A 19,574-nucleotide genomic window follows, 5' to 3' on the forward strand; every position below is an offset into this window, starting at 1 on the left:
ATTAGACGCTTACCAAGGTCTCCTCCTGCACACACACACACACACGCACGCGCACCCCACACCTGTTTTTCCCGAGTTTGTGGCAGAACTAGAGAGCTGGAAGGGTCCCCCGGGGTCATCCAGCGCAACCCCGCGCAATGCAACGGGCGGCGTTCCTCGTTTTGTCCTGCCGCTGCCTAGATGGCGGATCCTCTCTCTGCCCCCCTCCCGCCCCCGAAAAACACTGCTTTTCTCCTTGGATGCTTAGAAGGGGCGTCTCGCGCCTTTGGGGGGCTCCCAGCCGCCCTGCGCGCTCCCAGGTGCGTCGGGGGTGCTGGAGAGGAGCAGGTTCATTTGGGGTGCTTCCCCACCCCCCACCCCCGCAGGCTCCAGCTGGTCGGAGTGAGTGAGTTAGGGAGGCGGTACCGGGCGCTGTTTGCCAAAGGAGGCGGGGAGGGGGGCGGCTCCCCTGGCCTGGCCCACCCAGGGCGAGAAATTCCCCGTCTTGACACTCCGGGAGCCCGAGAGAGGCGCGGGCAGGTAAGCGGGGACCCTGGGGAGACCCCACACCAGGGCCAAAGGGAAAGAAACCTTGGGGGGGGGTCTCTACTTTGAGGTAGGGGTGGGGAGAAAGAGGCCAGCAGCGGGGCAGAGCCCTGAAGGCAGAACCCCGCCCTTTGCAAATGTGAAAGGGGCTTTGTAAAAAATTTTGGGGGGAGACAGATGCTTTGATGTTCTCTCTGTGCTCCCCACCCAAAGCCCCCTACCTTATTCTCCTCTGCAATCCTCAGTGTTTGCAGGGGTGTGACAATGGTGGGCAGGGAGGGCAACCCCCCCCCAGGTTCCACATGCCCCCCCACCTCTCACGTCTCTCTGTCTGCCTCAGGATCCGACAAGATGGGGTCAAAGTTCCGCAGCTGTTTCCCCCGGGGCAGGCGCTCCAGGCGCCACAGCAAGAAGGAGAAGGAGCCCCCCGCAGGTAAGGAGGGTGTCCCAGGCCCCCCAAGTCCCTTGTACTCCTCTTGGGCGACGTCTTCCTGACCTAGGTGCAGTCCACCCCCCACGGCAGGGTTGTGGAGATCTCCATCCCAGGTGTTTCCCCCCTCAGTGGTCCTTGGGTGCCTTTTTGGAGAATCACCAAATTGTAGAGTTGGGACCCCAGGTGGTCATCCAGACCAACCCCGTGAAGAGCAGGGACTGCAAACTCTTTTTGAGCCTCTCCTCCTCCTTCTCCACCTGCAGCAGCAGCAGCTTCCTCCTCCTCCTCCTCCGACACCCCCGAAGCTGCAGCATCTCGGACACGCTCCACGCCGTCCACCAGCAGCGAGACAGACTCCCAGAGTGGACGGGCCTACTTCAGCGGAAAGGCCAGGGTCTCCTTCCGCCACCAGCTGGACTCCGAGAGGGAAGCGACCAGCTGAGCTCCCATCTTCAGAGGATCACTCCCCCCACCCCAGCAGGTGTCCCTGGAGCAGGCAGGCGGAGCTAGGGCCCCACAGGAGACTGCTGGCGATAAAGAGTGGGGGGTCGGTCCAGGTCCCCCACTTCCCCCCCCAGCAAACTCGTTGACAGCAGAGTGCAGCCTGCGTGTTGGAAGCTACTTGGATGAGAAGAGGCGGCTTGGCTGCTTCCCCAACCCCCCCCCCCAACACGGAAGATGGGGAGGTCAAATAAGGGGTCAGACGCAAGCCAGGATTTGGGCAGCGACCCCAAACTGGAGCGGACTAGTTGTGGGGCTCAGATGGGTGTAACCAGAAGTAGAGAGGTTTGCAGGCTTGGGTCCCGATCCAGAGCCCCAGCAGCAATTATGGAGCAATAAAAAAGTGTTACTCCCCCATCCTCGTTTCAGATGCTTATTTTTTTTTTTTTGAATCAGGGTTGGGCTAGATGACCCATGGTGCCCCCTTCCAAGACTCCGAGAGTCAAGCTCCCGCTGCCGTCCCTCCTGTACTTCTCAAACCAGGCCCGGCTTACAAGGGGTAGGTGGGGTGTGTGTGTCTGGGGCTCCAAACAGAGGGAGGGGGCAGGCCCCAATTCTTTTTGCCACGTTGAGCTGCTGGGCAGGGGGGCCAGCCAGTGTGGCGAGCTGCTTGCGTGTCAACGCCTCTCCTCCGGCGCTGGCGCTGGGCCCAGCCCGCCCGCCCGGTCCAAGCAGAAGGCAGGCTGGAGCAGGAAAGAGGGAAGGGCCGAGTGCGAAACCAGACACCCCACCCACCAAAACAGGCAGGCGGCGGAGAAGAAAACACGTCGGGCCGTTAAAAGTGAACATTAAAGGACGGCAGGCCCCAAAATTGTGGTTCAAGGGCCTGTGTTTTCTGCATTGCGTCTTCACCCCCCCAAAAAAGGGGAGTTTGGGAGTGGGCAGCCTGGGCAGGCCGGCGGCACCTTCCTCCTAGGCTGGGCGTAACCCCTTATCTCACCAGGGTAATCACAGCCTGGGAACAATTGCGGGCAGGATGGAGAAACCTCAGGCAGGAGCAGAGGGAGGGAGGCAGGCAGGCCTGCGGAGTCAGCCACCCTCACAGGGGACGGCAGGCACCAGCGCCCTCTGCTGGCACATGGGAGGGCACAGGGAGAGCAGGGCGCTGTGCTCTTAAGAGCAGGGGTCCCCAGACTACGGCCCGGGGGCCGGATGCGGCCCAATTAGCATGCCAATCCGGCCCACGACGACCCCCGCCGCCCGCCGCTGCCGCCCGCTCTTACGGTGCGCAGCGCGGCAGCGCTCTTCCGGGTTGGGAAAAAAGCGCCGAAAATCCTTTGTGCGCATGCGTATGGGCCTCTCCCGACCCGGAAGAAGTCATTTCTAGTGCACTTCCGGGTCGGGGGAGGCCCACGCGCATGCGCACAACGGATTTTCAGCGCTTTTCCCACCCTGGAAGCGCGCCGCCGCGCCAGTAAGCGCCCCCACCCGCCGGCCCGCCGCGCGATCGGCGCGGTGGGAACCGGCCCAAACACCGGTAAGTCTGGGGACCCCTGCTTAAGAGGGTTCCTGTGCCAGGAGCCTCAAAGGGACAGAGAAAGGTCCAGGAATTCATAAAGACGTGAGGCAGGGATCAAGGCCCATCAAGTCCAACATCCTGTTCTCACAAAGCCATCCAGGTTGGTGGCCGCCCCTGCCTCCTGTGGGAGGGAGTTCCACAGTTTAACTATGCCACAAAACTACGAGTCCCGGGCAGATCAAACCGGAGAGTCAGTGGGGTGAGGTCCTGGAAGAGACCAGGGTTCATATCTGGCGCCCCCCGGCAGATGGACGGGGCACAAATAATAAAAACTATTATTATTAATCCTCCCCCCCCCGCTGGGCCCTGAAGCTGCCTGGGTGCCAGTAACAATGCCTCTCGGCCCAACCTACCTCGCAGGCTCGTCGTGGGGATGGTTATATATTTATTTCTACCCTGCCTTCCCCCCAACAAGACTCGAGGCAGCTTGAAAACGCTGAAAATATAGAAAACGTGTGCATTATTGAAGGAGCAGAGAGCGAGCCACGTACGCTACCTTGAGCTCCTTGCAGGTAAAAAGTGGGATATAAACGCAACGATGATTCTGACCCCCGATTCTTTCCCAATAAAACCTGGGCATTGAGAGGAACCATCAAAGGCGCTTTGTTTTCGACTCCCACATTTTAATGCCGCATCAAACCAATCTGACAGCAGAACAAAATATAGACTCCCCGAACCCCCCCGCTTCCTGCCAAAGGCCCGGCGCGTCTCCCCACCCCACCTGCCGCTTTTCAGAGGGTGGAGAACCGGGGCAGGTCGTTTCCGAGGATGACCTTGCGCTCCACGCCGTCCTTGGTGATGGCCGCCAGGCGGATGACCCCCCCGCTGGAGCCGTCGCGGTCCATGGCCAGGGCGAGGGCTGGAAGAGAGGAGAGTGAGGCAGGACCCCCCAGGAGGACTGGGACACCCCTCCACACACACCCCACCCAATTTGAGGGGCAAAGGGCCCCCCGTTTTGCATCCTTACCGTTGGCCGCGAAGTTCAGACACTCCTCCTTGCTCATCCCCGGCTTGTAAGTGGCGTCAACGAAGCCGTAGATGTAGGAGCTGCCGGAGCCCCCGATGGAGAAGGGCTGGCGGACCATCATCCCCCCCATGGGGACAGAGTATACCTGGGGGGGGGGGGGGAACACGACACAGTATGAGCCAATCCGGAGGTTAATAATAATAATAATAATAATAATAATAATAATAATAATAATAATTTATTATTTATACCCCGCCCATCTGGCCGGGTTCCCCCAGCCACTCTGGGCGGCTTCCAACAAAACATTAAAATACAGAAATCAAACATTAAAAGCTTCCCTAAACAGGGCTGCCTTGAGATGCCGTCTAAAGGTCTGGTAATTGTTGTTCTCTTTGACCTCTGGTGGGAGGGCATTCCACAGGGCTGGTGCCACTACCGAGAAGGCCCTCTGCCTGGTTCCCTGTAACTTGGCTTCTCGTAGCGAGGGAACCGCCAGAAGACCCTCGGCGCTGGACCTCAGTGTCCGGGCAGAATGGTGGGGGTGGAGACGCTCCTTCAGGTATACTGGACCGAGGTTACAGCCCCCGCCCCCAACCAGGGCTCAGAGAGTCAAGCACAGGCTGCCCATGCTGGGGATCCAGGCCTGGCCCTGTGGGTGGGTAGGTGGCCGGCTTCCTTCCTTGCTTGTTTGGGGGCAGCCCCCCGCTCACCTGTCCCCCTTTGCGCTTGTCCCAGCCAGCCACGAGGATCCCGGCCGTGAGGTCCTCTCGGTAGCGGTAGCACATCTCCTTGAAGAGGTTGGCGGCTGTGTGCACCAGTGGGCGCTCATCCAGTTCAATGCTGTGCAGTGGTTTTTTTTGGGGGGGGTGGTGGAAGAAGAGATACAGGTCACACACAGAGCAAGCAGGTCACCCACGCAGACCCCACACCACCAACTCTAGTGTGTAGAAAAGGCTTCTTCTGCGGCCTTCGTGCGTAAGCACAGTCCTCCCGGCAACATCTGCATTGCAGGGGGCTGGACTAGAAGGCCCTTGGGGGTCCCTTCCCCAACTCCATGGTTCTATGATTCCCCAAAGTTAAAGCATTAGATACACGTCTCTGGATTCCTCTTGCCCCATGTGAACTCCTGACTTGGCAGAATCTCGAGCTGGGAATTACATTCCCCAAGAACAGCAAGAGAATATGTTCACAGGCCTCTCCTTCTTCCAGAGCTGAGTTTTGTCACCCAGTTGAAAACAGTGTGGTTCTGTGGAGCCCCAGCAGGCCTGCAGGCTCGGGGGGCCAGAGATGCGCCCCCACCTACCTCCCCTGCCCCCAGCACCCCCACCCTCCGTACCTGTGGAAGCCCAGCTGGTACGTAACGGCGTCCGCAATGGCCTGGGTGTCGGCAGCAGAGCCCGAACGGCAGCAGAAAATGTGGTCGTGGATCTGCGTCAGCTTGTCCGTGACACGGTTGGCAATGTACGAACTGCAAGGGGGAGGCAAGGGTTTGGCATCAGTGTCGGGCGGCTGCGTCCGAGGGGCCCAGAAGCCGCCTATAACCTCCAGAACCGGAAGGGGAAGTCACACATTTTTACGAAGTTGGAAGCTGTCTTATTACAGCATCTTGCGCCCCTCCTCACGACCCACCTCACTCAGTCGGCATCCCCCCTGACCTGGCTCGGAAGGGTCTCAAACAAGGGGACTGAACTCTGGCGCCTCCTGCGTACATTGAAGGGGCTCTGATGCGGAGCTACACCCCCACCCTCCAAGTCAGAGCAAGATTCCAGTCCTCATGGCTCTGGAGAAAGGGCAGAATTGAAAAGGGCCCAAGGAAGCCGCTTCACGTTAACTCAGACCTGACTGTCTGGCACCAACGGCTCACCGCACTGCTGATCTGTTTAAGAGCAATGAGTTGCTTTGTATTTTGCAATGTTTATTATGTAACTAGGTTAAGGCTGCTTGCAGTAAAGCTTTGAAACTCTCTTTTTTATTTAAGCAATGGCTTTCCAGGGTTTCAGGCAAGATGACATTCCCAGCCCTACCCATGAAGCTAAGGCCTTCTGTATGCAGGACAGGTGCTCTACTGCTGAGCTACGGACCTTCACAAAATAGCGCCAGCTTCATGTTGTTGCAATTCCTCTAATTATTCTTCCCGGGATGACATTCTGCTCCCAGCCCCCCGAGAATAGAGGGGAACACCTCCTCAGGCACAGACAGCCCCCCCTTCCCCCCACTCACCCCGTGGTGGTCCTGGAGTCAGCGCCGATGACGACCCCACCGTCAAACTCCACAGCCATGATGGTTGTCTGAGGAAGGGGAAGAAGAGGGTGAGGAACAAGCAAGGACTGTGTGGCCAACCAGGGTGCCAAGCCCAGATCTTGAGGGCTTTCTAGAATCATAGATTTGCAGAGCTGCAAGGGCTCCAAAGGGTCATCCAGTCCAACCCCCTGCAATGCGGGAACATTGTAATCTGCAAAGGGAGGAGGAAATCCCACCAGCTGCAGCTTCTTCCACTGCTGCCGTATGTGTTGGGAAAAGGAAGGGCTTCTTCATGCATAGGAAGGAGCATCTCTACCCCCATCGTTCTGCCCAGAAAATGAGGTCCAGCACCGAGGGCCTTCTGGCGGTTCCCTCGTTGCGAGAAGCCAAGTTGCAGGGAACCAGGCAGAGGGCCTTCTCGGTGGTGGCGCCTGCCCTGTGGAACGCCCTCCCATCAGATGTCAAAGAGAAAAACAGCTACCAGATTTTTAGAAGACATCTGAAGGCAGCCCTGTTTAGGGAGGCTTTTAATGTTTAATTGTTTTATTTCATTTTTCTGTTGTAAGCCGCCCAGAGTGGCTGGGGAAACCCAGCCAGATGGGCGGGGTATGAATAATAAATTATTATTATAATATTATTATAGCTTTTAAAAAGGATTGGGTGAATTAATGGTGAAAAGGAGGGCTTTTGAGGCACCAACGCTTCCAAAGGCCAGCAAGATCCTGCTTGCTGGTTTCCAAGAGGCTGTTTCTTCATGTGACAGAGTGCAAAGCTCTGATTATTATTTTCACTTTGATTTATCTTATTTTGCTTTACCCATCTTGCTTTGGAATGGCTTTGGGTATACACAAACCAACCGGCACTATTCCCCCCCCCTTTAATTGTGACAGCATTTAGTCCCAAATATGTTTGGCTGTAAGCTGCTTTGGGCTGCCCTGGGCAAGGAAAAGCAGCTAACAAATTCCACAGGTAAAGGATGATAGCCACAGGGGCAGTGGTGGAGCAGGGCCTCTGGGAGAGACCAGGGTTTGACTTCTGCCCCCTGCCATGAATCTCACTTGTGTGTGTCTCCTGGGACCAGGCACTGCCTTTGTCTCAGCCCAACTTACACAGCAAAGCTGTTGTGAGGATGAAACAGAAGACGGCGGCAGAGAGAACCATGTGCATATGCTGCCTTGAGCTCCTGGGAGGAAAAAAGGGCAGGATATAAAATGCAGCGAAGAGGCCTTCCTTACATACCTTTAGGACAGGCATCCCCAAACTCGGCCCTCCAGATGTTTTGGGACTACAACTCCCATCACTCTAGCTAACAGACCAATGGTCAGGGATGGTGGGAATTGTAGTCCCAAAACATCTGGAGGGCCGAGTTAGGGATGCCTGCTTTAGGGGGCGGAAACATTCCTCTTCAACCAGGCCTTTCCTATGTGCTTTTAAATGTGTTTTTTTTTGGGGGGGGGGAGTATTGTTTTTGTTTCATTCAAATTTTTACTATGCATTTTGCATTCTCATCTTGTACATTCATGCAGTATACAAATAATAATAATAATAATAATAATAATAATAATAATAATAATAATAATAAATTTATACCCTGCCCATCTGGCGGGGTTTCCCCAGCCACTCTGGGCGGCTTCCAACAGAAAAATAAAAGACACTAATCTATTAAACATTAAAAGCCTCCCTGAACAGGGCTGCCTTCAGATGTCTTCTAAAAGTCTGGTAGTTGTTTTCCTTTTTGACATCTGTTGGGAGGGCGTTCCACAGGGCAGGCGCCAACACCGAGAAGGCCCTCTGCCTAGTTCCCTGCAACTTGGCTTCTCACAATGAGGGAACCGCCAGAAGGCCCTCGGTGCTGGACCTCAGTGTCCGGGCAGAATGATGGAGGTGGAGATGCTCCTTCAGGTATACAAGACCGAGAGCTTTTGAGGCCGAGGCCATTTAGGGCTTTAAAGGTCAGCACCGACACTTTGAATTGTGCTCAGAAACGTACTGGGAGCCAATGTAGATCTTTCAAGACAATAACAATAATAAGACAGTAATAACAAATAACCGATAAGTTGTCCTCTGTGTGTGCCTACCAGGGAGGAAGCCCACCTGCTCAGGGTGGAGAGAGATAGGATGGCCACCTTTTTCCTGGCAAAAACTATTTTAAATCTAGTTCTGAAGGGACTTCAGAGCAATCCATTACAATCTACTGCAGCCTCACAGGACGGCCCCTTTGGGATCTCTCCCTCTAACGCACACAAGAGAGTTTGTAAACCTGCCTGTGCTTGGCTACGCAGAGCTCAGACACGCGACCCTTTCAGACACGGGCACTTGGGGGGGGGGGGGCGGGTCCCTCACAGGCCATCTAGAGGGAGACGAGAGACCGGAAATGCGGGAATCAGCTGCTCCAAGGCAGGACGACGAAGCCTTTGGCATCGAAGGAGGGAGCAATCCGCCATTACACAGGACAGGGGGCAACCTTGGGGGAGGCCACGAGGAGCGGACTCCCAGGCCAGCCATAGGGGGGCAGCCTCTTCGGGGCAGGGACCTGAGCACCCTGACCCCCACCTTCTCCCCACCCCAGAGAAAGGGAGGTAGGACCTGCTCCCCCCCCTCCCACAGGCCTGGCCTACCTCGGGGGGTTGTTGTGGGGGCGGGCTCCCTGGAGACAGAGCCCCCCGCCCCAATTCTCACACACACACACACACACACACACACACACACACACACTCACCCCGGTGGTGACGGCCTGCTGGGTCCAGTCCGGACACCGCGCCTCCATCCCGACGCTCGGCCTCAGCATCGCCGGCGCCGCCATCTTGGATCTGAGCTACGACACTGTCGCGAAACAGCCGAGCCATCGCGCGGGGCGCGCTTTGCGGGAGAATCGCGCACGTAGAGCTGCGAGCAGGGAAGGAGGGGCGGGATCTGCGGCCACTTTCCGGGTTCCGTAGCGCTTCCCCCTTCTCGCAGGGATGGGGTTTTCTCACGCCGCAGAGCTGTAAGTTGTAGAAGGGACGCCTGCGCCGATTTTCCGGGTTTTATTTATTCTCTCGTTTTACGTATTATAATGGTGTACCTCGGGGAGGATCATAGCATAAACATGCACAAAGCATATAATAAAAACACGAGCGAAAGCGAAGCAACACGCGCTTCCAGAAAGGCACCCTAAAAGCAAAGGCTGTTTATAAGTCTATATTTTATTGCACAGCTGCTGCTCCCAAAGGAGAAATTCAGAATTTCATTTTTCCTTCTCTTTGCACCCAGCCTTGAATGGGCACCCCCCAAAAAAACCCGCTGGCAGCCCAGAAAGGGCTTCCCCTGCTCTTCCTTCTCCTGTCCGGGGTCGCTTCTCCTCTGCTGCCTCTTGGGCCGGGATCCCTCCGCAGCTCCATCCGAACTCCAGCAGCGGGGAGGGTGGGCCTGCACCGCAGGGTTGTTGTAAACCCCAGTGCTGATGGGCATCGCCATTCCAATTAGTATGCGTGCAACGTGTTCTGTGGTCGACTATGCGATGCGGGTCTTAACTGGGTCCCCCAACGTTTTATTCAAGTTGGCCCCCCTGATGGTACAACACGGCAGGGCTGTCGTTCGCTGTCCGCTCATCTTGCCTCCTGACACGCATTTTATTAAGAGCGCACGAAGCTGCAGGACTCGCTCCCAGCCCCCTCCAACCTTCAATTGGGGGGGTGACTCTTTGTATCGAGATTTGCACTCCCTCTCCCTTTTGCAGGAGGACCCCACTTTGAGCAGCAGTTCCCCACCCCCAACTGAAAATGGCATCTCGGAGGAAGTTTTAGGAAATCGGGCGCATCACTCTTCACTTTCCTACTTCTGAGGTTCACCCTGGCCTCCTCCCGACCATAGACCTTTTCTCATGAAGTCCTAGAAGAGCATTTCCTTACGTTTCCCCCTCCCTTTGAGGCTATTTCCTGTTTTCGTCACGGAAGGGCGGAAGTGGGCGCTAGAGCTGCCCGTACGAGGCAAGAGGCGGCTTTCTGCGCAGGCTCCGCTCGGAGTAAACGGCTTGAGATGACCCCATTCATTTCATTGGGTCTACTCTGAGTAAACAATAGTTGCATACCAGCCCTGGAAGGGCACCAGGTTGTGGGGAAGAGTCCAGCAGACCCTTTGCTTGGAAATTAAACAAAGGGTGTGCTGGTTTCTCTTTAAGGTTTCCAGACTCAGAAGAGAGCAGGGCAATTAAAGGCACAGAAGTCCTGTCCTCTATTGAGTCTGGCAACCCTAGGAGATGATGTTCCAACTCATAGAATCATAGAGTTGGAAGAGACCACAAGGGCCATCCAGTCCAACCCCCTGCCAAGCAGGAAACACCATCAAAGCATTCTTGACATATGTCTGTCAAGCCTCTGCTTAAAGACCTCCAAAGAGGGAGACCCCACCACCACACTCCTTGGTAGCAAATTCCACTGCCGAACAGCTCTTACTGTCAGAAAGTTCTTCCTAATGTTGAGGTGGAATCTTCTTTCTTGTAGTTTGAATCCATTGCTCCGTTTCCGCTTCTCTGGAGCAGCTTTCTCCCTCCTCCATATGACATCCTTTCATATATTTGAACATGGCTATCATATCACCCCTTAACCTTCTCTTCTCCAGGCTAAACATACCCAGCTCCCTAAGCCGTTCCTCATAAGGCATCGTTTCCAGGCCTTTGACCATTTTGGTTGCCCTCTTCTGGACACATTCCAGCTTGTCAGTATCCTTCTTGAACTGGGGTGCCCAGAACTGGACACAGTACTCCAGGTGAGGTCTGACCAGAGCAGAATACAGTGGTACTATTACTTCCCTAGATCTAGATGCTATACTCCTATTGATGCAGCCCAGAATTGCATTGGCTTTTTTAGCTGCTGCATCACACTGCTGACTCATGTCAAGTTTGTGGTCTACCAGGACTCCTAGATCCTTTTCACATGTACTGCTCTCAAGCCAGGTGTCTCCCATCCTATATTTGTGCCTTTCATTTTTTTTGCCCAAGTGTAGTACTTTACATTTCTCCTTGTTAAAATTCATCTTGTTTGCTTTGGCCCAGTTGTCTAATCTGTTAAGGTCATTTTGAAGTGTGATCCTGTCCTCTGGATCTTGTTTGCTTTCCTGATAATTAAAACAACTCTGAGCGCTGCACAACAGCCCTGCAATGTAGGCCAGTGCAATTTTTCATGGAGTGGGAGGAATCCTGAAGGTCCTCTAGTCCAGCCCCTGCAAGGCAGGAGTCGCAACAAACAGGTTCCCATCCAATTTGAAACTCGGCTGCACCCTGCTTAGCTTTGCAAGTGTACCAGCAGCTTTAGTGCTCCTCCACCACAGTCCAATTGACTTTAAAACCCTGCTTTAAAATGGAGGGGTGGGATTCATCCCTGCACCCCTGTCCCTTGCCCTTGTTGCCAGGGGCTGCATAACCTCCAACACCTTGAGGACCAAAATCAGGACTCGTATTTTTATGGCCAGAGTTTTTGTGTGAAAGGGGGAAAAAATACTCGTCTTTGTTCCGGCGCTCTGACGCAACTCACCAAACTCGTGCCAGAGCACTAGAATGAAAAAGGAGTGTGTTTCGGTCCAGACCAAAAACGCTGGACGTTCTGGGATCACGTCAGAAGCTGAGTTTGGCTTCTGTAATTCCAGAATGTCCCGCTTAAAATGGGGCAGTTGAGTGGTGGTCAGAATCTCCTTTCTTGCAATTTGAAGCCCTGAGTTCGAGCCTTACCCCCCAGAGCAGGAGAAAACAAGCTTGCTCCATCCTCCATGGGATAGTCATTTGAGATATTTAAAGATGGCTATCATCATCTCTCCTTTCAGTCTCCTCTTTTCCAGGCTAAACATCCCCAGCTCCTTCAACCGTTCCTCATCAGGCTTGGCTTCCAGACCCTTGATCATCTTGGTTGCCCTCCTCTGCACCCGTTCCTGCTTGTCAGTCTCCTTAAACTGTGGCACCCAGACCAGACACCAGATTCTGGGTGGGGTCCGACACGAACCAGCCTTTAACCCCCCCCCTCCAAAAAAGACACCTGTGCCATGGCTACCTGCCTGGGTAGTTCCTGGAGTGGAGAGCATTGCTGAGCTGGCTTGCCCCCCTCCCTCTCCCCAGAGGTTAAGAGAGGGGAGGAATTATTCAATGGCCGCTTTAATAATACAGTAGCAAAAAATGTACACCCCCAAAGAGAGAGACCCAACCCAAGGGCTGTCAAGGGTCCCCCCGAGAGCCACACCCCCCGCGTGGCATGAAGAGGAAGAGTCCCAGAAGGACAGAGAGGGCAACGAGCAGAGCCACAGCAAGGACTACGTAGACGCCCGTGGTGACGGCGAAGGCGAAGAGGAAGATGGTGCGCTGGCAGAAGGTGGGGTGGCCGGCTGGGTCGTAGTTGGGGGGGTAGATGGTGTAGACCCACACGTTGCCTGTTGGAAGGGGGGAGAATGGGAGGCAGGGTTAAAATGGGGCGGGGAGGCGCAGACAGGCACCCAGCTCAAGGACACGTAGGAAAGTCAGACCTCAATACAAATCACAGAATTGTAGAGCCTGAAGGGACCCCCAAGGGCCATCTAGACCAACCCCCTGGTAAGGCGGGAAAAGAAGGGCCTTTCCCAGCCTCTCTGCCTCCACCCCTGGAGGTTTTGGTGGGGGGTGAACAAGGGACTTGGATAGGGGTCCCCTCGCTGACCTGCAGCTCTTCCCCAGATCCTTTTCTGCAGTGCTGCCCCCCCTCCCCCAGCCCAGGCATCTGCAAATACGATGGCACCAAGACGAAGCCCCTTGCGCCCCTTTCAGGCAGGGAAGCACCCGCCTGCCTGTCCACCCGAGGCAAACCCACAATTCATTTGTGGGAGTTCCATCGAACCCCCTTTTGAAGACCCCTGTTTCGAATGGTTCATGGAGTCAGAAGGGGGTACCCAAAGGCCATCCATCCCAACCCGGCAGGAAGCGGGAAGCGCAGCATAGGCATCCTTAGACACAAACCCCTGCTTAGAAACCTCCAGGGAAGGAGAGATGGAAAGGCCCGGGCTCCCTTTTATGGGGAGAGGGCAGGTTTCCGCCCCACCACCGTGCCAGGTTTGTGGGGAAGAGGCAGGCGGGGAGACTCACCTGCCAGGAACCAGATGCAGAGGAAGAGGCAGCAGGCGGCCCGGAAGCGCTGGGCCCAGGGGTTGGGCCGGTCCGTGCCATCCCCACAGGGCAGGCAGCTGAGGAGCAGCAGCAGAAGGACAACCGCACTCAGGACGATCAGGTAGATGGGGATGAGAGGCTGCTGGGGGCACTGGCCGAGGTAGACTGCTCCTGCAGGTGGAGGCACAGCGGGAGAGGCTCAGCACCCAGGAACTCCGGACTCTTCCTCTTCCTCCTGGCCACAGATGTGGGACCCTTCCCCCCACTGCCACTGCCGCTTCCCAGTGCTCAGAGTTGGAAGGGACCCCCGAGGGACCCCCAGTCCAAGGAATCGCAGCTGCCGACTGCCCTTCGGCTGCAGCCCACTGCCAGGGTGGGGAGCCAGAAGGAGGCGCCCCACCCCAAACGGCAACCCCAAGAGGCAGCGTGGCTTAGTGGTTGGAGTGCCTGACTAGGGCCTGGGAGAGACCAGGGTTCAAATCCCTCTGCTCAACCACGTAGCTCGCTAGGTGTGACATTGGGGGTGAGGGTGGGGTCTGCCTCGCAGGGTCGTTGTGGGGATTAAACGAGGAGGGTAGAGAACCTCGTATCCCATCTTGAGCATAAATAAAACAAATACAATCCTATCTTGGCAGCAGCAGCAGCAGGAGGAGGAAGACTCACACTCGACTCCAGGATGTTTGCCAAAGAATCAGAGTTGTGGGAAGAGCTAGAAGCCATGCAGGCCACATGCAAAACTCCAACCAACTAACTGAACAGCCACCGATCAGGGATTTTTCCGTTTGGGATTCCTTTATTGCAGGGGGTTGGACTAGATGACCCCTGGGGCTCCCTCCCTAGCCTGGCCATAGACCAGGCAGTGAGTGTTTCTGGATGAGCCTCTTAAAATGGCACCGGGCCACTGCCCAGAGCTTCCTTGAGCTGAGCTGGAGCTGGGTGCGAAACACCTCCCTCGCTTTGAGCTCAAAGTTTCCCTGCTCTTATCGCTTTCAAGGCCGTTTCCTGCGGTTGCATCTGTATTTGCAATTCTGAGTTGTCAGAGATTGCAAGATAGCTATTGATTTCCTGATGAATTAGTTACCGCACATCGGTGGTAGGGGAAGGCTTCTGCATGCTGCGGAAAAATAATACAAACTGTGGAAAAAACAACCATATATCTATACCCGTGCATAAAATCTGTTTAAAACATTACAGATAATAAAAAACAGCATAGCACCAGCCTTTTCTTTAAAAGCAGCCTGTTCCCCAAAGCCTGTTGGAACAAGGAAATCTACAGTCATGCTTCTCCAGGGAGAGAGTGGCCAAATCATGGAACTGCAGAACTGGAAGGGACCCCCGAGGGTCATCCAGCCCAACCCCCGCCTGCAATGCAGGAATCTTTTGCCCAAGGTGGGACTCGAACCCACGGCCCCGAGACAGAGAGCAGTTAGAGGTATAAACACTTTGTGCTGCAAATTCCCTTGCCCTGCAATACTCTCTTGCTGAATCGGACCGGGTTAATATCGCCTTCCTTAGTGGGTCGTGCAAGCAGCTATTCAGAATACAGTAATTTCTAGAACCAAAGGGGGAGGCAGGGGCTCTAAAAAAAGACTTGGGGAATCACTGCTCTAGTCAGTAGCAATGCATTAGCAGGTTAATTCACTGGTGCAGAGACAGGCAGGCAGGCAGAGATCGAGTCTCTGCAAAAGGAGAACATTGCACATTATTTTAACTGACTCACCTACAACAATGCCAGCGATGGTCGGGGCAGCGAACAGGATCTTCGCCAGAACTGAAAGGAAGCAAAAATTATGAAATAAGATATCTGCAGTATCACCATTAATGGTGATAAAAATTTTTTGAAACGGCTTTGAAGCAACAAGATCCAAATTAGAAACAGAATTGTTAGCTGACGAAAGAAAAACACTCTCAGAAATGTATAAACTATTGTTAGAATGGCATGCCAAGTGAAAATGGTCATGATCAGATGGGCGCTAGATATTAGATATAATATTCAATTAGAGGCTTGGGGAAAGTTATGGCAAGGAAGGAATTGACCTCACTGCCTGCGCCACATTCAAAGAGAATATTATGAAAATGATGTATAGATGGTATTTAACACCAGCAAAACTACCGTAGCTGAAATGTATAAATTTAAAAATAAGGATTGTTGGAAATGTAAAGAAAAAGAAGGGATTTTTTTTTTATCACATGTGGTGGAAAGCTTATCCTGGGATATGATACATAATGAGTTAAAGAAAATGTATAAAAGTACGTTTGTTAAGAAACCAGAAGCATTTTTCCTAGGAATAATAGGGGAAGAGATTCCCAAAAAAGATCAAAGATTGTTTAGGCATGCAACAGCAACAGGACAGACGAAGATGAACATTGGCAGGACTCAATTAAGAAGGCTTGTAATGTTCAGATATATACCTTTTTACATATTGGTTATAAGCATGATATTTGGTCGAATTTAAAGTAAGGAGGAAGATGTATAAATGCCAAGAGATAAAAAACGATTAAGGAAACCATGAGTTGGGATGGGAGGAGGCCGGCAGTTCATTTGAACAAATATTACGAATATGCGATTGTGTTTTAATAATATAAAATGGAAAACGAACAAATTATTTTAAGAAAAATTAAAAATGAAGGGGGAAAAACCACCACCATCATCATTGCTACAGAGGCTCTGCATGACCTGCAATTCCCACACTATTAATTACTATTAATTATTAAATTTATTAGCCTTTTTCTTCCTGTTGTTCCGGCAAAGCAACTCAAAGCAGCTTACAATAATTTTATGCAAAAGAATATGTACATTAGAAAATGTGGCAGCTGGGGGGGGGGGGGGAGGGAGCAGGAACTTAAAACACATTTTTATTCTTTCAAAGCTAATTAATACACCACAGCCAGGCCAGAGTCAAAGGCCAAAGACCCGATGGGGAAAAAGGGGATGTTTTTGCCTGGCGAGCTCCTCTGGGGAGAGACTTCCTCAAGTGGGGAGCCACCCCTGAAAAGGCCCCGTTCTCGTGCTGCGCCCTCCAGACCTCCTGTGGATGCAGGGAGCAGGGACCAGGGAGAAGGACCTTGGATGAAGGTCGCAGCTCATAGACGCATCGCAGGGGGTGGGCTAGATGACCCCTGGGTGTCCCTTCCAACTCAACAATGGTCAAAGTTGGGAAGGGAAGACTCACCCATCAGGACGGAGTGGACCGTGGACTCCTCTGTGGCCGCCAAGAGGGCCGACTGGCTGCCCTCCAGCAGTGGTCCCCCCTCAGACATGGTGCCAACAGAAGCTGTGAGCCTAGAAAAAAACAACAACCCCAAGCTTTAAGTACCCTTTGCTTCTCTCTTAGGGGCTGCTGGGACCAGGTGTGGCCTGGCCTCACCTGCACCTGGGAAAGAGCTGATTGCGCTGTTGCCCTTGCAGGATGAGGCCCTGACGTCCTGCCTGCATTCAAGGGAAGGGAGGGGCAGGTGAGCCTGGTATTCCCAGGTGCCGGCCCTGGGGCCAAATGCGCGCCCCGCCCTGGAGTGGGGCTCATGGGTGCCGGGGGGAGCTTGGTCAGGGGCGTGCACTCTGCACATGCTCAGATGGCACCTGGTCTTCCTAAGAATATAAGGAGACCCTTGAGCTGGATCTGGTCAAATGGCCTCTCTAGTCCAGAATCCTGTTCTCACAGGGGCCAGCCGGGTGTCCGTTAGGGGAAACCTAAAAGCAGGGCACGAGCAACTCTCTCCTGCAGTTTACGACAACTGGGATTCAGACTCCATTGATTGCCCTCTCCTCCTCTGTGCATTTGTCTATTCCTCTATTAAAGCCATCCAGATTGGTGGCTGTTGCTGCCTCCTGTGGGAGTGAGTTCCGTAGGCTATGTGCCACGTGGAGGGCTTGATTTTATCTGCACTGCATCTTCCCACATTCAGCTTCCTGGGATGTTCATGAGTTCCCGTGTTAGCCAGGTGCTGCCGCTATCCAAACACAATAATAATAATAATAATAATAATTAATTTATTATTTATACCCCACCCATCTGGCTGGGTTTCCTCAACCACTCTGAGCGGCTTCGGACAAAATATTAAAATGCAATAGTCCTTCAGATAGGATAAGCTTCCCTAAACAGGGCTGCCTTCAGATGTCTTCTAAAAGTCTGGTAGGTGTTTTTTCCTTTGGCATCTGGTGGGAGGACGGTTCCACAGGGCGGGCGCCACCACCGAGTGCGAGTTCCTTCAGCCGCGGGGCGAATGCACTCTGCACATGCACAGGTGGCACTCAGTCTTCCTAATGCACCCTAGGCGTGCACAACACAGACCCCGGGCCCTTGTTCCAGGCCAAGCTCTGTGGTGGGTGGGGGGCTCCTGCTGTCCTGGCAAGCTTTTTGGGGTGGGCCTCTGGGCTCCTTGACCCTGACCTCCCCTCTTTCCACACCCAGGGAGAGGGACCGGTTCCCTGCAGAGGATTGGCAGGCCCAGTCTAAGGTGCACCATAGACCTGGCTGGCTCCCACTTGGACGGCTCCCACTTGGGCTAGGACCTGGGGGAGAGCAGGGTTCAAATCCCACCCCCTCAGCAGCTCCTGGGGTGATCTTGGTGGGTGGTTGCTGACTCTCGGCCTACCCTACCTCGCAGGGTTGTTGTGAGCGTAAACGGGAGAGCTGGGGAACCACGTGGGCCACTTTGGGGGGAACTGGTGGGGTGCAAACGTGTTAAATAAATCATACGATTGTAGGGTTGGAATGTCTAGTCCAGGCATCCCCAAACGTCGGCCCTCCAGATGTTTTGGCCTACAATTCCCATGATCCCTCGCTAACAGGACCAGTGGTCGGGGAAGATGGGAATTGTAGTCCAAAACATCTGGAGGGCCGAAGTTTGGGGATGCCTGGTCTAATCCAACCCCTTGCAATGCAGGAATGTAAGTAAATAAAGGTGTGTTTGGGCCTACATAAGCCGAGAACACCCCTTGGGTTCCCCTCAACCCTTTCCAGGAGGGGACGGCAGGGGCCCTCTTGACCCACCTCTAATGAACAACGGATGCTTGACTTTAGAGTCCTGCCTTGAAGGGGGTTGGGCTAGATGACCCTCAGGGGTCCCTTCCAACTCGACAGTTCTACGCTCTCATGGAGTCTAAGCAATCAGTGCTGCCTCTGTGTTTCAAAAAAACAGTGCCAGAAGAAAGTCTTGCAGGAGCACTTGGTGCCAAGTGCTGGATTACCGGTAATAATAATATATATTATTAATTTATTATTATTATGGATTTCTCTGCAGAGGTGCCGGGGCTCAGCTCTGCCGTGATGAGGAAGACAAAAGGGCTGCCATTGCGAGGGGGCGCTTCCCCAGTCCCTCACAAACGGGGGCTGGGTGCGATGGCTCAGTGGTGAGGGGAAAGGCACTCTGCGTGCGCTCAGGGGCCCCAGCAACTCCTTCCTGCGTTCTGGGTCTCTTGCTTGCTCCCAACCATCTTCTTCCCACTTTCTGCTGTCAGGGGCTTAAAGGCGGCTGCTTCTTCCCTCCCTCCACCCACCCAAAATGTGGCTCCCCTCCACATTTTGCAAGTCCTCACCCCGGTCCAGAGTCAGGCTGCAACGGAATGATACTCTTGGCGTGCTCAGAGGAACTCCCGCCGCAATTACCCCTTCCTCGGTTGTGGCTGAGGCCTGCCATTTAGCCCCCCCTACCCCCCAGGACCCCCTCCCTGGGCCCTCCTTGCACCCTGAGCTCAGCGCCCAAGCTCTGCGGTGGGACTCAGGAAATCCTCTATTTTGCTGCCCTAGTGCAAACTGGAGGCAGGAGCAAGGAGGGAAGAGGACGGGGGGCAGGAAATCTTGGGGGGGGGGGGTTGAGCTGGGAGATGTGGCCCCAGGGCCCTTCCCTGGGGTCAGGGTGAGGCAGCTGGGTGTTCAAAAAAGGGGGATCCCTTTAAATAGGGGGCCTCCCACGCCTCCTTCCTTCCCTCCTGGCCCTGCCCAGCCAGCCTAGACCCCCCCTCAGGAGACCCAAAAGTGTGCCCCCCAAGCCCGCACTGCAGTGTTAGTGTGGCCCCCCAGGGCCGAGGGAAGGGGTCTGCCTCTCTCTCTCTCTCTTTTTTTTTACCTGAGTCTGGGGAAGCTGTGCACGAAGGACCTCGCAGCCCAGGGACCCCGATTTTGTGGGGAAACCTCACCCTTTATCTGCCACACGCAGAAGAACAGCTGATTCCCCACTTCCTGCCTTGCCCGGGGGGGGGGAGGGGGAGAAACCAAGGCCTGGCTGGGGGGGGGGGCGTTGGGTGGGGCAGGGGACCCTGGTGACGGAGAGGACGACCCATGACCTC

At 54.4% G+C, this 19,574-nt stretch overlaps 2 protein-coding genes across 2 annotated transcripts; both read right to left on the reverse strand.

Annotated features, from left to right (window-relative positions):
- Positions 1-3,574: 3,574 nt before the first annotated feature.
- Positions 3,575-9,010, reverse strand: PSMB6 (proteasome 20S subunit beta 6). The gene is made up of 6 exons (XM_035137169.2): positions 8,906-9,010; positions 6,166-6,233; positions 5,282-5,413; positions 4,656-4,785; positions 3,946-4,090; positions 3,575-3,837 (listed from the first exon to the last, which is right to left on the reverse strand). Exons 1-6 carry the CDS (start codon positions 8,987-8,989, stop codon positions 3,710-3,712), a joined length of 687 nt encoding a protein of 228 aa, XP_034993060.1. The 5' UTR covers positions 8,990-9,010; the 3' UTR covers positions 3,575-3,709.
- A 3,300-nt stretch (positions 9,011-12,310) lies between these two features.
- On the reverse strand, positions 12,311-16,546 carry LOC118095408 (uncharacterized). Its single transcript, XM_060281399.1, has 5 exons — positions 16,459-16,546; positions 16,167-16,314; positions 15,006-15,208; positions 13,265-13,456; positions 12,311-12,579 (listed from the first exon to the last, which is right to left on the reverse strand). The coding sequence occupies exons 1-5, from the start codon at positions 16,544-16,546 to the stop codon at positions 12,368-12,370; spliced, it is 843 nt and encodes a 280-aa protein (XP_060137382.1). The 3' UTR covers positions 12,311-12,367.
- Between the last annotated feature and the right edge of the window lie 3,028 nt (positions 16,547-19,574).

The sequence above is a fragment of the Zootoca vivipara genome, chromosome 13, assembly GCF_963506605.1.
Source record: "Zootoca vivipara chromosome 13, rZooViv1.1, whole genome shotgun sequence".
NCBI lineage: Eukaryota > Metazoa > Chordata > Lepidosauria > Squamata > Lacertidae > Zootoca > Zootoca vivipara.